The following is a 16,998-nucleotide window of genomic DNA, read 5'->3' as shown; positions in this document are numbered from 1 at the left end:
GTGTCTATTTTTCAAAAATATATGGTTATATATACACTCCATAGGTGTCCATATAGGTCCATAGGTGATTCTTGAGATGCATTTTATGGACGTACCGGAAAATCTATAGGGGACTAAAGGGGTTAAATCATCTTTTGTTCCTTCCGTGACTTTACTGATTCCAGACTTTTAAAAACAAACACCAAACCATATCCAAAGAAATACTCACTGGTCACTTTATTAGGTACACATGTTAAATTGATTGATAACACAAATAGCTAATCAGTCAATCACATGGCATCAACTCAATGCATTTAGGCATGTAGACGTGGTCAAGACGACTTGCTTAAGTTCAAACCGAGCGTCAGAATGAGGCTGGTCTGAGTATTTCAGAAACTGCTGATCTACTGGGATTTTCATGCACAGCTATCTCTAGGGTTTACTGAGAATGGTCCGAAAAAGAGAGAATATCCAATGAGCTGCAGTTGTGTGGACGAAAATGCCTTGTTGATGTCAGAGGAGAATGGGCAGACTGATTAAAGATGACTTGTTACAACCTAGGTATGCAGAATACTATGAACGCACAACACGTCGAACCTTGAAGCAGATGGGCTACTGCAGCAGAAGACCACACAGGGTGCCACTCCTGTCAGCTGAGAACAGGAAACTGAGGCCACAACTTGTACAGGCTCAACAATTGAGCATTGTTTAAACGCGACAGCCTACCTGAGTATTGTTGCCGACCATGTCCATCCCTTTGTGACCACAGTGTACCCATCTTCTAATGGCTACTTCCTGCAGGATAATGCACCATGTCACAAAACTCACATCATCCCAAACTGGTTTCTTGAGCATGACAGTGAGGACACTGTACTCAAATGGCCTCCACAGTCACTATATCTCAATCCAATAGATCACCTGTAGGATGTGGCGGAACGGGAGATTTGCATCATGGATATGCAGCCGACAAATCTGCAGCAACTGCGTGATGCCACCATGTCCGTATGGACCAAAGCCTCTGAGGAATGTTTCCATCACCTTGTAGAAAGCACGCCACGAAGAATGAACGCAGTTCTGAAGGCAAAAGGGGGTCCAACCCGATATTAGTAAAATGTGCTTAATAAAGTGGCCAGTGAGTGTATAATATACTCTTTTATAGTAAATTATACTGTTAAAATGACATCTAAAGCCCTTCTAGTCCTGAAAACAAAAACCGATATATAACTTGTCACTAAATGTGAGAAGAAAATCACTGAGTACCGCAGAAATGTTAAAACAACGAAGGGTACAAAAAATAAAATAAGCCATTATAGTTAAGGGGTTAATACATACATGCGTGGAATGCACATCTGTCAGTGCTTAGAATTTATAAATTTGGTTACTATCTGATGAAAGGTTCACTTGCCCAAGTGGAAATGTTATGAATGTAATTGTATTGAAGAATTTTATGTTGTACTTTTTTTATTTTTAGAACGCTGATGCTGTGAACTTTTTTTGCAACTATGAAAAAAGCAGAGGAAACTATCTTGTTGATGTTGATGGGAATCGAATGCTGGACCTATATTCCCAAATATCATCCATTCCCATTGGTAAGTGCTATAACAGTCCTAGAAGTGTATACACTTTTTTGTCAATATAGGTTAGGAGCATTTTATTTTTTATTGGTTGTGGTTCAATAACTTGGTTAAATACCAAATATACACTATATGTAGAAAAGTATTGGGGCTAATACCAAGAGGGACCTTGATGACATTGAATTCTAGATACATAGACATGTATAAAAGCTTCCATTCTTCTGGGAAGGCTTTCCACACAGTTTTGGAGTGTTTTGGAATATTTGCCCATTCATCTAAGAGCATTTGTGACACCAGACACTGATGTTGTACAAGAAGGGTCACAATGTCCGTTTCGGTTCATCCCAAAGGTCTTCCACACCAAACTCATCCAACCATGTCTTTATGGACCTTTACAGAGGGGCAGTTATGGTTAATGGGGTATTTAGGGTTAATTTAAGGGCAGTTATGGTTAATGGGGTATTCAGGGTTAATTTAGGGGCAGTTATGGTTAATGGAGTGTTAGCGTTAATTTAGGGGAAGTTATGGTTGATGGGGTGTTTAGGGTTAATTTCAGGGGCAGTCATGGTTGATGGGGTGTTTAGGGTTAATTTTAGGGGCAGTTATGGTTGATGGGGTGTTATGGGTTAATTTAATGCTGAGATTAATTTAATAAAGTTAACTTAAGGTGCAGTTAGAGGTAAAGGGGGGCAAACTAAGTGGAATCTAAATCCTGGGGGAAGCGATGATTAATGTATATATTTATAAAAGTATGGTGATATTCTCTGAATGATTCGGATCCCTGTAAGATCCAGATCTTTGAACGATTCTCTGCCTTCAGTGACATCACTAGAGTAGGCAGGCAGAAGGGTTCATTGACAATAGTGAAGGGAGCGGGGCCAATCTTTCGTGTGCCTGTCACACTGAGTGATCCGAGGATTCGGATCATGAATCGGATCATTTCAGTGAACGAGTCGAAACGATCCGATTCACTTTAATGATCCGAACTTCCCATCACTATTGCCTCCTGTATTTAAATCCATGTAAGTATTTAAATGTTTCTATTGCAACCTCCCTCTCTCTTCTTTCCTCCAAGCTATTAAGAACCTTAATCTTTCCAGATCATTTCTGTCTTGTAAACCACTTACCATTTTGTAGCTGTCTTCTGAATTCTCTCCAATGTGTCAAAAGCCTTCTGGAGATGTGCTCTCCAGAGCTGTACACACAGTGGCGGATCTACCGGGGTCACAGGGGTCGCGACTGCGACCGGGCCCCGGCGGCAGGGGGGCCCAAGCCAAGGGGCCGCCCGAAATCTTTTTTTTTTTTACGTTTTTTTTTTTTTTTTTTAATAAGGCAGGGGCATCCAACATGCGGCCCGCGGGCCAAATGCGGCCCGCGAGACCTCGAGGTGCGGCCCGTGTAAGATCGGCAGCCAGGGCGACCGATCTTACACGAGCCGCACCTCAAGCCCTGCTACTTACTTGTGGGAGGGTCTTCTGGACAGCACGGAGGAAGCGGAGTTCACGTGACTTCCTACTTCCTCTGTGCTTTAGCAGAGAAGGCAGAGGGAGGCCGCGCCCCCTGCTGAAGTCTGTGAGCGGCATCGAGGGAGCTGCAGTACAGGTAAGGGGGTGGGGAGGGTGTTTGAATGAGTATGTGTGATTGAGGGAATTAATCTGTGAATTAATGATTATATGAATAAATGAGTGTGTGTGTGTGTGTGTGATAGCATGGATGTGTAAGTGCTGGAACCTAGGCATGATGGGACTGTGATTGCTGTTAGCAATCACACTCCTATCATGCCAAGTCAGCCACTACATGCTGAAACCTGGCTAGCTGCCCCCCTTGTGTATTGATGCTGCCAGCAGTATGGGGTCTGCACATCACTAACAGCCATCCTGTACCAGCGTGTATTGGCTGACTTGGCATGATAGGAGTGTGATTGCTAACAGCAATCAAAGCGAGCACAGTCCCATCATGCCTAGGTACCAGCATTTACTGGTTGCCTAGGCTAACAGCAATGACACTCCTATCATGCCAAGTCATATTGCTAATTTTGTCCAATTGCGTGTTACCTACTTTTATCAAACATGTGAGTTTTTATTATTATTTTTAAAGGTGGGGGTCATTTTCGGTTTTGGCTAAGTGAACCCTGAATGTTTTGGTCCAGAATTTTCATTTTAGTTCATCCCTAGAATAAATCTAGGGAATCCTGAATTTGTAGTCGCAAAACTTTCAAGGCCCAGAAATCAGTGAGAGGAAGAGTAAAGGTTTTGTGTCATTTTACTTTATTTTAATCTGCATATTTTATTAAAGGCCATATTTTTTGTCACAGTGAAAAATGAGTGCGGCCCGCGCACGTATACAATTCTGATGAAGTGGCCCACTGCAGAAAAAAACTTGGACACCCCTGGATTATGCCCTTTGTACATGCGCCCCTTTTTCTTTGATTATGATTCAATATGTAAATTGAATTTGTTGAATTAGTTGAAAAAAAATTGTTGGGTAAAAATCATGTTTTTTGGGGGGGGTGAGGGGGTGGGTGGGGGGGCCCTTTACAGATTCTCGCACCCGGGCCCTGAGGCGTCTAGTTACGCCCCTGTGTACACATTCAAAACTCTGGGTGAGGCCTTACCAGAGATCTGTGGCATAATCACCTCCTTCCTTCTGCTACCAGTGCCTTTACCTATACAAGCCAGCTTCTTGCTTGCTTTTTGAGATGCTTTATTGCATGGTTTGCTTACTTTTAAGTCAGAAATAATTACTCAGTCTCTCTTTTCTGTTGTCACTGACAAAACAGTGCCACCAATGCTATATTCTGCCTTCAGATTTTTTACTTCCCAAGCGCATTATTTTACGTTTATCAGCTGCCACACTCTCGACCGTACTTCTAATATACTAAAGTAAAGTTGTTCCACCAGGAATGTCTAACGCAGGGGCGTCCAACGTGCAGCCCGTGGGCCAAATGCAGCCCGCCGGACTTTAAGGTGCGGCCCGTGTTGGCCCTGCTCACGATGCAGCACGGTGTGTGCAAGCCGGCTGCCTAATAAAATTAAAGCGGCCAGCGTGCACACGCATGAGCATCGGGTGGGCCGGTCCATGGGCCGGCAGACCAGCGTTCACGTGGTGCGGCCGCGAGGTGAGGTGGTAGAGCCTGTCCTGGTGTGTGTGTGTGTGTGTGTGTGTGTGTGTGTCTGGGTGTCGGTGTGGCAGAGCCTGTCCTGGTGTGTATGTCTGTGTGGCAGAGCCTGTCCTGGTGTGTGTGTTCTGTGGGTTGGTGTGGAAGAGCCTGTCCTGGTATGTGTATGTCTGGGGGTTGGTGTGGCAGAGCCTGTCCTGGTGTGTGTGTGTGTCTGGGGGTCGGTGTGGCAGAGCCTGTCCTGGTGTGTGTGTCTGGGTGTCACTGTTGCACAGCCTGTCCTGGTGTGTATTCGGTTGTCTGTTTCCTGGCCCTTTACTTGCAGGAATTTAGTGCAAGTAATTTACTGTAGGAATAAATAGGATTATTTAATTTGTATTTATCTAGAGATAAAACGCCCTCCTGAATTTGTCACTTCAGAGGACAAAAAGGTTTTGTGTTATTTACTCTATTTCAATCTGCATATTTTATTGAAAAGGATTAGTGGTACTAAATTGTGGCTTCAGGTATCCCGTGTATGATGACTTTTTTAGTGTACGGATTACTCCCATCACATAAGATTCTATTTTGTATTATCTGCCGAGCACTGATGTAATCTTTATCCAGTATACATGGATGCCGAGGAGTTAAGATTTTGTCTATTTAATTTATTTCCATAAAATGGCCACCAAAATCCTCAGCACCAGGCCCATGTTGCTCTTAATCTGGCCCTGATCAACTTGGTGTGCTTCAGCCATCTTAAATCCAGTTTGTACCCACAGTGTGCTCTAGCCTTGTGCAGTTTTATCTGGCTAATCTTGTTTTAAATGGTTTGTAGACTGACTTTATTGCTTAACCCCTTCGTGACAAAGGCTGATTTTACTTTTTGTACCCTGCGTGACAATGGCCTTTTTAACATTTCTGCGCTGCTCGTGTTTAGCTGTAATTTTCTTCTTTCCCATTTACTGAACCCACACACATTAGATATTGTTTTTTTCAGGACAAGAAGGGCTTTCTTTAGACGACATTGTTTTGATTGTATCATATTATTTACTATTAAAAAAAGTAGAAAATATGTTTCTAACTTTTAGTTGAAAAATCTTTTACTCATCTATAAAAGGTAATGAAAAAACCTCAGGACTATTTGTCCTGAGTTTAGAAATACCCAATGTTTTTATGTTTTTTTGCTTTTTTCTACACATTATGGGGCAATAAGTACAGGTAGCGTTTTGCTATTTCAAAGCCATTTTTTCCGAATCTGGTAATTCTCCCCCCCATGTGCCATTTTGGGTATATTTGAAGCCAGCCAATGCAATTTACCCCATCAAGTCATATATTTTTGAAAACTAGACAGCCCAGGGTATTCCAAATGCTAGTATTTTAACCCTTTCAAAGCACTAATTCTACCATCAGCCTTTGTCAAACTTTATGGTAGTAATTTTTTTTGCATTTGTTTTTCCACACACATTTTACTTCAGGTATGAATTAAAAGGTTCTCGTATATGTCACTATCACAAAACACACCAATATGTGTTCAGCAACATCTCCTGAGTACAGCGATACCTCACATGAATGATTTTTGCCTGGCTGTTTGGGGGCAAAAGGGCCACATTTGGGGCATGCGCATTTTCAATGTTGAACTTTGGCATTTGGGGATCCACTGCCCATGCCTTATTTGGTACATCTTTGAGCCGGGCCATTTCAGTGTGCCCAATAAAGCCATATATTTTTGAAAACTAGACGCCCCACGGTATTTCAAATGCTAGTATTTTAACTCTTTCCATGCACCTTATCTACCACCAGTCTTTGTCAAACTTTGTGGTAGTCATTTTTTTGCATTTGTTTTTTCACACACATTTTACTTCAGGTATGAATTAAAAGGTTCTCGTATATGTCACTATCACAAAACACCCCAATATGTGTTCAGCAACATCTCCTGAGTACAGCGATACCTCACATGAATGATTTTGCCTGGCTGGGGGCAAAAGGGCCACATTTGGGGCATGCGCATTTTTCAATGTTGAACTTTTGCATTTGGGGATCCACTGCCCATGCCCTATTTGGTACATCTTTGAGCCGGGCCATTTCAGTGTGCCCAACAAAACCATATATTTTGGAAACTCTTTAACTCTTTGCATGCACACATTTTACCACCAGAATTTTTTCGAAGTTTGCAGTAGTATTTTTTTTGTGTGTATTTTTCCCCCACACACCTACTTTATGTATGAATTTACAGCTCTAGTAAGTGTTGCCATTCTTCCAGTGCTTGCTTGATAGCTAACACTTCTTTATCTCCTGTGTCATAATTGACCTCAGATGGAGTGAGTTTCCAGGAGTAATATGCTATTGGGTGTAATTGTTTCTTCTCCCTTTGCCTCTGGGAAAGTATAGCACCTATGGCTATATCTGAGGCATTTACTTTCACGTGGAATGGTTTTGTAGTGTTGGGTTGGATCAGACCTGACACATACGAGAACCCTTGTATGAATCTCCTGTAAAAATGAGCAAATCCAATAATGCTTTGTATAGTCTTTTTATCATGGGGTACAGTCGAGATGTTTGTAGGGTCCATTGTATGCTTCCTGGTGACAAGAGAATCCATGAAATTCTACTGTGTAAACGTTTTTCAAATTTGGCATACAGGTGATGTGTTCGAAGGTGGACCAACACCTTTTTCACGTGCTCTCAGTCTTCACTGAAAGAGAGGTGAAAAAAATGAGTATATTGTCCAGAAAGACCACCTAAGAAGGTCACGAAAAACATCAGTTAAGAAATGTGGCAGATGTGTTAGACAATCCGGGGGGAATAACGAGGTACTCGTAATGTCCATAATGACATTTTCCTTCTACAAACCAGATTGTATGTACCACAAAGGTCTTTTTCTGTAAAGACAGTCTTTATTCGGTCCAATAGTTCTGCAATCAGGGGTAGCAAATAGCAATTCTTAAATTATTTTGTTGAGTGTCACGACTTACCTGTCCTCCAGGAAATCCGCTCCTCGCCTCCACCACTCCTGCTTGCGACAAGCGAGCAACTTGCGGGATCCATGGGCATGCCTCCCGACTTCTGGGAGAGAGGGTGCGCGCCCGACTAGGAGACTGACAGGCAGTGTGCTTGACTGGGAGACAGTGGTGCAAGTCTGAGTACTGCTATGGGGGCTTGGTTTGTAGTGGTGCCAGATTTAAAAGTCGGGAATGCCAATCTGCAGTGCTCTTCTATTTTGGATTACTCGTGTACCGACTTTGGCCGTCGTGTGTTTGACCTTTGGCTAGTACGACTAAACTCACTCTTGGGGTGAAGGTTCTGGGATATGGGTGCGTGACATTGAGGTCCCAGTAATCCACGCAAGGCCAGAGACTCCCTTCTTTTTTACGCACAAAGAAGATCCCTGCCCCGTCAGGTGATGTGGATGGACAGATAAATCCTTTATCAGGTATTTACTGAATAAATTCCTTTAGATGCTTAAGTTCAGGTTCGGATAAGGGGTAGATCCTGCCGAATGGTAGGAGATTGATGAAAAAGTCTGCTGGGTGATAATTGATCAGCTTTCTGTTTATCAAATACATCACAGTATTTAGCATGAGAAACCTAACCTTCTTGTGTGATGGTTGGGATGGTTTTTGTTGTTTTTGTTTTGTTTTTATTGAAAATATAATGCAATTTACTGAAAATGTGCTGTGATTTTGTAATAAAAATATAGGGCCAACACAAACTTCATATCAGGAACAATATATAATATATATTTATATATATGCGTCAAAAATAGGCAGAGTCGCTTATATGCAAACAAAGGTAAAACATTTAATACAAACAAAAATAGAAGAAGAATATAAAAAGTAGATAACAAAAATAATACAAAATAAGTCTTACAAAACCTTGGAGAAGAATTTAGTTGATGGCATCTGTCCTATGCATTCCTGAGGATGGAGGGAGGGAGTGTTCGGGATGTAAAGAGTCCGTGGATGGCAAGTACACCTTCCCTCAACCTCTCCTCCCATGCCTCTCTCTACCATACAAATGCCTTGCTTATATACGGTTAGGATAATGATTTCAGTCTATTGGTCTTCACCTGATTGGGTGTTCAAACATGCTTACTAAGGTCTTTACATGTCTAAACCCTATTTTAGGTGGCCACTGTAAGCATATTGTAATGCCCTTTTCCAGTAACAATTATACCATGCATTAACAAGTTATGATCCTATCTATAGAATGCCTGTTCAGCAAATCCTTCATTCCGTACTTAAGGTCAAGGAAACACTTTCCCTATCATTGAAACCTATTAATATTTCTTAATTATCATTTATTTATGACCAGTGGTTACATATCTTTGACTATTGCCTATACCAATAATTACATATGGTCCTTTTATATTACTGGGGTTAAAAGAGATGTTAAATATGTTAGAATCTTTTACAAATATCTGGTAATCCTACAAACCATGAGGAGAGCTGAAGTATATTGTGAATGTCGGCAAGAAATCTGACGACACTAGTTCAATGAGTTGAGTAAGCACGAGCTTCTTTATTCAAGTGCGCACAGGGTAGAGTCCAGTTCGCAGACTTCTCTCCCCCTCCTTAATATAAGCGCAAAAAGTTATTAGCATATTGCCTAGCTATCTGTTGGTATATTTACTTTGATTTGCTGACACACACGGTTTAAAGACGTGAAGAAAAAATAGCCCCCCCCAGACACGTGAAATCTTTACTTACAGAAGGTCAAGAAAGGGACAACTTGTCCTTTGTCGTGGGGGACTCTGATTCTTTTGCAACTAGGCACTAGCAAACTAGCAAAGAAAACACACGAAAACATACCATACGTACACATTCTTCCAAGACACAAACAAGACATAAGTAAACTAAGAAATGAGGTAGACAGGTGATTGTAGTGTTATCTTACCTGCTATCAGCAGAATAAGCAATGAGGTAAAGAGATCATTGTACTGACATCCAGAATCAGCAAAATTCTTCAACTTCCACAGTCCCCCGTTTTTATTCTTACGGACTCACTGTAAGAATCAATTTCTTCAGAGTCCAGTGGAGCTATAAATTGGCCAATTCCATGAGCCTTGCTCCTTCTCATATTGATCTTCAAACATGTCACTGTGCAAAGTCTCTAGGGGAAACTCATCAAGTGGGAAGTCATCATCATATTTCTCCTCCTGTATCTGTGGCATTGCTCTTGTTGGTCCGAGACATTTTTGAATTAGTGTTTTGCAACAAACAACAATTACATAGATACATACATACAAAAGCCACAAGCAACAAAAACATACCAGACATCAGCTTTGCTCCAAGTAAACCAAATAGTCTGCCCAGACCAAAAGCATCCCAAGTAGTCTCCCTAGATCTAAGTATTTCCTGAAGTTCCCTCAACTTTTCCATATCATGTTCTATGGATACACTATTGTCTACAATGTAAATCTTCCCCTGTAAAAGGTATTCCTATCCCGCATACTCAGCAGAGCCCTGAATATATCCACAAACCCAACAAGGCTCCGAAACATTAGAAGCATTATTCTTAACATTTCTACAAAGGTATTATCTTTTTCCCAAGGAGAAGCGTGCAGATCATGTTTAATTTGTGAATATATCTTATTCTCTGCTATATTTTTAGTAGGTTCTGATCTGAACACCTGGAAAGGACTGAAAGGAAAAAAGAAAAACATAGCAAATACACTTAGTATAAAACAAGTAACGATAATATACTCAAACATTTTTGCATCTCCTGATGACCTCATTCTTCGTATCTTCACGAGGGGCTCTTGCCAATCTCGTTTTATGTTGGTTAACCAGCTGGGATTATTGTGCCCAATGGAATGGTTAATTTAGGAGCGTGGGTTGGGTTTTGGCACCAATTTAAGATGAATGCAATGAATCCACAGTTCTTTCAGCTACCTTTTACAGCTGTTTTAGTAACATAGTAACATAGTTCATAAGGTTGAAAAAAGACCAAAGTCCATCATGTTCAACCTATATACATATTGTGTCCCTACTGTGTTGATCCAGAGGAAGGCAAAAAAAACCCTTATGAAGCAGATGCCAATTGCCCCATACCAGGGGGAAAATTCCTTCCCGACTCCAAATATGGCAATCAGAATAAATCCCTGGATCAACGTTCTGTCCCTATTAATCTAATATCCATAACTTGTAATATTATTGCTTTCAAGAAACACGTCCAGGCTCCTTTTGAACTCTTTTATTGAGTTTACCATAACCACTTCCTCTGGCAGAGAGTTCCATAATCTCACCGCTCTTACTGTAAAGAACCCCCGTCTGTGCTGGTGTAGAAACCTTCTTTCCTCCAACCGTAGAGGATGTCCCCTTGTTATAGATACAGTCCTGGGTATAAATAGGTCCTGGGAGTGATCTCTGTACTGTCCCCTTATATATTTATACATAGTTATTAAATCCCCCCTAAACCGTCTTTTTTCCAAACTAAATAACCCTAATTCTGATAATCTTTATGGGTACTGTAGTCCTCCCATTCCCCTTATTACTCTGGTTGCCCGTCTTTGAACCCTCTCCAGCTCCACTATATCTTTCTTGTACACTGGTGCCCAGTACTGTACACAGTATTCCATGTGTGGTCTGACTAGTGACTTGTACAGTGGTAGAATTATTTCCTTGTGATCAGTAGTACTTGGTATGGACCTTTCCATCTGGGCTGAAGAGTCTTTTTCCGTTGGAAATGCTTTACCAGGACGTAATCACCTGGTTGGATGTGATGAATTGGTTTTTCGTCCTCGGTGTTCGTACGCACAGCAGCAACCTGGGATTTAAATTGCTCAAGAGAGAGAGATTTTATTAGTTTTTTACAATACATTTCTATTGTGTCATCAGTTAGAGCATGATCATGTCTTAGTAACTCTAGAGTATTAGCAGCTATCATGGGTCGACCCATTATGAGTTCATCAGGAGAACATTTAATAGTGTCGGGCATTTCTTATTGACATTAAGGCTATAGGTAGTGCATCTGGCCATCTGTCTCGGCACATATCTTGCTAATCTTATTCTAAGTGCCGTTAGCGCGTTCTACTTTTCCTGCGCTTTGTGGATGGTAGGGACAATGTAAATGGTATACAATTCCTAGCCTATGTGCTATCTCCTGCACTATTTCAGCAGTAAAATGAGTTCCTTGATCAGAGTATATATGCTGAGGAATTCCATACCTAGGAATGAACTCTTGTTAGCAACTTTTTAGCAAATGTTAGAGTGTCCGCATGTTGGCAAGGATATGCGTCTATCCAGCGGGAATATGTACACACCACCACTAGTACATATTGATAATGTAGATGTGACGGATCGTCCTGTGCCCCAGACTGGACACATCCGCCCGTCAGCTCCTTCCCTCTCCCAGTTAGCGGACACGCTGTCCGAAGAAAGCAGTCACAGACCAGCACTTCCCTCAATCATGAGATAGGACTTCATGCTTTGAGGTTAAAAACAGAACTCTCTTTATTACAAACACACAGAACTTATATACAATCTCCATTCACTGTGCACCAAACCAAACCCCCAATCCTATCAGCCACATCCCATCACAAATCCCATCAGCCACATCCCCTCACAAATCCCATCGGTATACAGGGGATGTATCAGGTGAGGGGATTAAGGGATACAATGGGTTTCCCCCACCTGTGTTATCCCCCCTGTAGTGCGGGTGCCGTCTGGGCAGACAGGGCTGTGCTGGCTGATTAAGAGCTCCAGCCAGATTATAGGATCGTCTCTTTGAAGGCTGGAGCTGCAGCCACATTCAAACAAGGTACAAATAAATATAATAATAATAACAGTGAAGATCAGACATAGGTTCTTCACAGTAGAGATTTAGGCATTTCAATAAAATTAATTTGCAACTTTTGGAAGTGTTCTCAAGGACAGGGAGTCTTTCCACTTGGGCTGAACAGTGAGGTGGGAGAGCATTAGCTTCCACTTCTCCTTCTGATGTAACTACATCATACCCAGTACAACACCTGCCGTCAATATCCATAAATGAGGAACCATCTACAAAGTATTCGATATCAGGGTCCGTCAAAGGTCGCTCATGCAATCGGTCGCTAGTAGTTTGTAATTGTTCTGTCAAAATCACACAATCATGAGGAGGTCCCTCCTCTGGTTCTGGCAAAAGAGTGGCAGGATTTAACACTGTGCACCGGTGGACGGTGGCATTGGGTGTACCCTGCAAAACAATCTCGTATTTAGTCATCCTACTATTAGTAAACTGTGTCGATCGACGGGTTAACAATGCACTCACTGCATGAGGAACCATCACTTTCAGTTCCTGTCCCTGAACTATGGCCTGTGCTGATTCCACCAAGGCAGCAGCCGCCGCCACAGCCTGCAAACAAGGGGTTAATCCGGCTGCCACAGAATCAAGTGGAGTGCTGTAGTAGGCAAGGGGTCTCTGTCTCTCTCCGTGGCTCTGGTTTAGTACTCCAGAGGCATTACCCTGTATTTCATGACAAAACGTAAATGGCATAGCATAGTTAGGGAGCTGTCAGGCACCACCAGGATTCAAACCTGCAACCCTGTGGATTCTAGGTAAATCACCTATCCACTACTCCACCGGGTGGATCTTGTACTGCAGTGTCCTTCTGCCTCTCCTTGGACCATGCTGTTCCCTAATGCTCTTGAAACACCTGCCCCTCGTTTCATCAAGTTAGGCTTAATATAAGGCTTAAATAATCCAGTTTTGTGTACCAGACCCCGGCGTGTTCCAGACGTACCTACCTGTCCAGCTGCTCCCTAGCCGCGTGCCCTGCCTGAGGGCTCCCTAGCCGCGTGCCCTGCCTGAGGGCTCCCTAGCCGCGTGCCCTGCCTGAGGGCTCCCTAGCCGCGTGCCCTGCCGTAGGGCTTCCTAGCCGCGTGCCCTGCCGTAGGGCTCCCTAGCCGCGTGCCCTGCCGTAGGGCTTCCTAGCCGCGTGCCCTTCTAGTGGGCTTCCTAGCCGTCTGCCCTGCCAGTGGGCTTCCTAGCCGTCTGCCCTGCCAGTGGGCTTCAAGTTTCCTGCCTGTTTTTCTCCTGCTCTCTCCGAATACCTAAAGATGGAGCCTAAGAGAAAATCTAAAGCTGAAGTAGCGCACAGCCCTGAACTGGACACATCAGCTGGCTTACAGCCATGTTCTGACCCTGCCCCTGCATTGAGACTCCTACCTGATCCGGCACCGAGTGACCTGACAGGAGCCCAAGAGCAGGGGCACACCACAAAGCCTCTTTTAACTGAAATGGTAAATCAATTCAGCATCGTCGGTATTAGGTTCAATAGAGCCAGCATCGGCAAATTGTTACCCGTTCGTCTAGCAGATCTACAATTTCTAGCCAAATGCCCTGGCTTGTTACAATTAAAACAAATAACATTCTTTCTAATTTCCTTTCTAGAGGAAGATTGTCTGTTATCTCCCACTACATCAGACGGAGAGTCTACGAATAGAACTGTCTCTGACTTTGCATCAACATTCTCTGTTCTTTCTCTCTAACTTTCTCTTGACGTTCCTTATTCACTTCCTTTTGTTTTTCAAAATGTTTAGCAGCTGCTATCACTTCAGAAAGTGGCTTCTCTTCCCATAATAAAACATTATTAGTGACACCCTTATGGAAGTCTGGTAACAAACAAACAAGATACAATCAACTGTCTTGAATTCTCCTCTGGATCTGTCACACTACTGTGTCCTATTACAACTTTCGCTACTCTGTCAGCGAATTCACTTACTAATTCATTCTTTCCTTGCATTGTAGAGTTAATCTTTCCCCAGTCAGGTCGTTGTAGCCATGCAGTCTCACAAGCTTGTATTATACAATCTATTGTCTGCTGTCTCTCAGTACTCAATCTCTTAGTAAACAGTTCATTTGCTCAAGGTGTTACACCAGGAATTCTATTATAAGCTTCAATTAACTGTTTTCTCTCTGCATCAGTCATAACCAAATCAAACAATTGCATAAAATCCTTTTTCACTGGATCTTAAGGAATAGACACACTACGTAATTCTTTACAAAACTGACCAACAATTTCAGGTCTGGGGAATTGATCTTTCAACAGCAATAATTCCCCTGGTGTCCATGGATGATGGACAGATAGAGGTACACCTCTCTCATCTCTAGCCCCCCAGTCTCTCTCATGGGCATAGAATGTACAAATGTCTTTTCCTCAGCATCAGAATCTGAATGAGGATCTAAATTGGGCTTTCTGGATCTGGTTCTACTTGATGGTCCTGTGGGCTGAATGTCAGACCTTAATATTCTAGGAGGATCAGGTTGCCTTTCTTGGTCTAGGGGTGAAATGGGAGCTGGTGGTACAAATGGGACAAGCTCCAAAGAAAGTGGCAACTCTGCTTCTGCAGGGTGTTGATTAGAACCAGGCATATTAGGGTCTGCTGGTTGAGGTACATTATATGGGGGTGGGTCAAATAATTCTTGAGTCCACAGATCAGATGGATCTAAGGATGGATATAGCGAATTATGGACCTTAGGTGGTCCTGGGGCTACAGACACCTCCTGTGCTTTCTTAGAAGTCTCAACAGGTTGAGGTGTTTGAGCACCCTTTTGATTCTCAAAGTTACCTGCCGTACGGCAAGGATATTGGAAATTGGCAGAACAGGTGGGGTCTAGTAACTTTTGCTGTTTCTGTCTTTTAACCTTGTCCCACCCTTGATACCATTTCAAGAAAATCATTCTCTCATTCCTTTTCACATCACACATATTCAAATATTTTTTCAAATTATCTAATATTTCTACATTCAAACTACCGCCAGCTGGCCAAACATAACGGCTTTCATTATCCTCTTCAGATATTCGCTTCCAATGAGACATATATTTTCTATATTCTAAGGGCGTCCCCTTAGGCAAATTTTTTTACAACAAACTCCTCATCTCCTCCGCTACAATAATCTGTGACTATGTACCTCAAAATATTTACACTAGTTCTCACCACTAGGCACTTTACAATAGCCCGTGATTATTAGCATATTGCCTAGCTATCTGTTGGTATATTTACTTTGATTTGCTGACACACACGGTTTAAAGAGGTGAAGAAAAAATAGCCCCCCCCCAGACATGAAATCTTTACTTACAGAAGGTCAAGAAAGGGACAACTTGTCCTTTGTCGTGGGGGACTCTGATTCTTTTGCAACTAGGCACTAGCAAAGAAAACACACGAAAACATACCATACGTACACATTCTTCCAAGACACAAACAAGACATAAGTAAACTAAGAAATTAGGTAGATAGGTGATTGTAGTGTTATCTTACCTGCTATCAGCAGAATAAGCAATGAGGTAAAGAGATCATTGTACTGACATCCAGAATCAGCAAAATTCTTCAACTTCCACAATATGTAAACATGTAAACAAATAGTCCATCGTATATCAGGTCGGGGGCTATCCGAGTCTGGATGCTTCAGTTCTTGATTTTCAAGAAGAGTCTGATGAGAGTAGAAGGTGGAGACACTGATGATCAGTGGGATCGAGTCTTGTCTGAGTAATTCCGTCATGTACCAGTTTCTGTGTTGGAATGTGTGTTTAACTTGCGTGCGTGTTTGGCTGGGGAATGAGTTAATGTATGGTAGCCAGGTGTGGAAGAAAGATGCAGTGGCAGTTTCTTTTGTGCGTTGTGCTGTTAACCACAACATGCGGAAAAGGTGGGACAATTTGGAATGGAAAAGTGGAAGAGCTTTTTTGGGTGACTGCTGCTATGATTCTTTGTATTTTTGTGTTTCTGGGATGTGAGCGTGTAATGCAGAGTATGGCGTAGCTAGGTGAAAGCCCTATTTTTATGTGAAGGTCACAGTTGGCATTTCTTTGAACCTGTTGCCATAGTGTTTGGGAGTGTGGACAGTGCCATAGACAATGGGTCAGGTCGGCTGCGGGATGTTTGCATTTGGAACATTGCTCTGTATTGTATCTGCCCATTTTGTAGCTTTGTGTCGGGGAGATGTTCGTGGCATGGAAGATTCTGTAGAACACTTTACCGTATAAAGAGGACGGGATTGTTTTAAGCATTTTTAGATGGGCCTTCAGTATGTCTTGTGTGGTGAGAGCGGGGTCTAGGGCTAGCCAATGTACGGAGTGATTCAAAATCTATGCTGAGTCTGATCATGGAGAAAAGATTAGATGTTGATTGGTGAACGCGGGACGTAGGTAGTAGAAGGCGGTCTAAGGGGTTTTCCCAGTCATCCGTGTTTAAACGTTGTATTTGTGAGTCGGCAAAATGTTTTGGTTGCGTGTGAGAATTGTGTGATATTTAAATCTGGGTATTTATCTCTAAGTTGTTCAATGAATAGAACGCTCATTGTGGTTTGATTCAAAAGATGTCTTATGCCGGTGAGTCCCTTATCTGCCCATTGTGGATGGTTGGGATGG

At 42.4% G+C, this 16,998-nt stretch overlaps 1 protein-coding gene across 2 annotated transcripts in view; it reads left to right on the top strand.

Annotated features, from left to right (window-relative positions):
* The window catches only part of LOC149275960 (4-aminobutyrate aminotransferase, mitochondrial-like), a 280,567-nt gene that overhangs the window by 38,078 nt on the left and 225,491 nt on the right, over positions 1-16,998 (top strand). For both annotated transcript variants that reach the window (XM_089504079.1, XM_089504080.1), the window contains one exon: positions 1,451-1,568. In XM_089504079.1, coding sequence (XP_089360205.1) covers positions 1,451-1,568 — 118 coding nt within the window. The remainder of the gene's footprint in view (positions 1-1,450; positions 1,569-16,998) is intronic.

This window comes from Sceloporus occidentalis, unplaced genomic scaffold (genome assembly GCF_023333645.1).
Source record: "Sceloporus occidentalis isolate IW3139 unplaced genomic scaffold, rSceOcc1.0.p SCAF_255, whole genome shotgun sequence".
NCBI classification, from domain to species: Eukaryota; Metazoa; Chordata; class Lepidosauria; order Squamata; family Phrynosomatidae; genus Sceloporus; species Sceloporus occidentalis.
The sequence above is the reverse complement of the archived record's forward strand: the minus strand, read 5'-3'. Positions and strand labels throughout refer to the sequence as shown.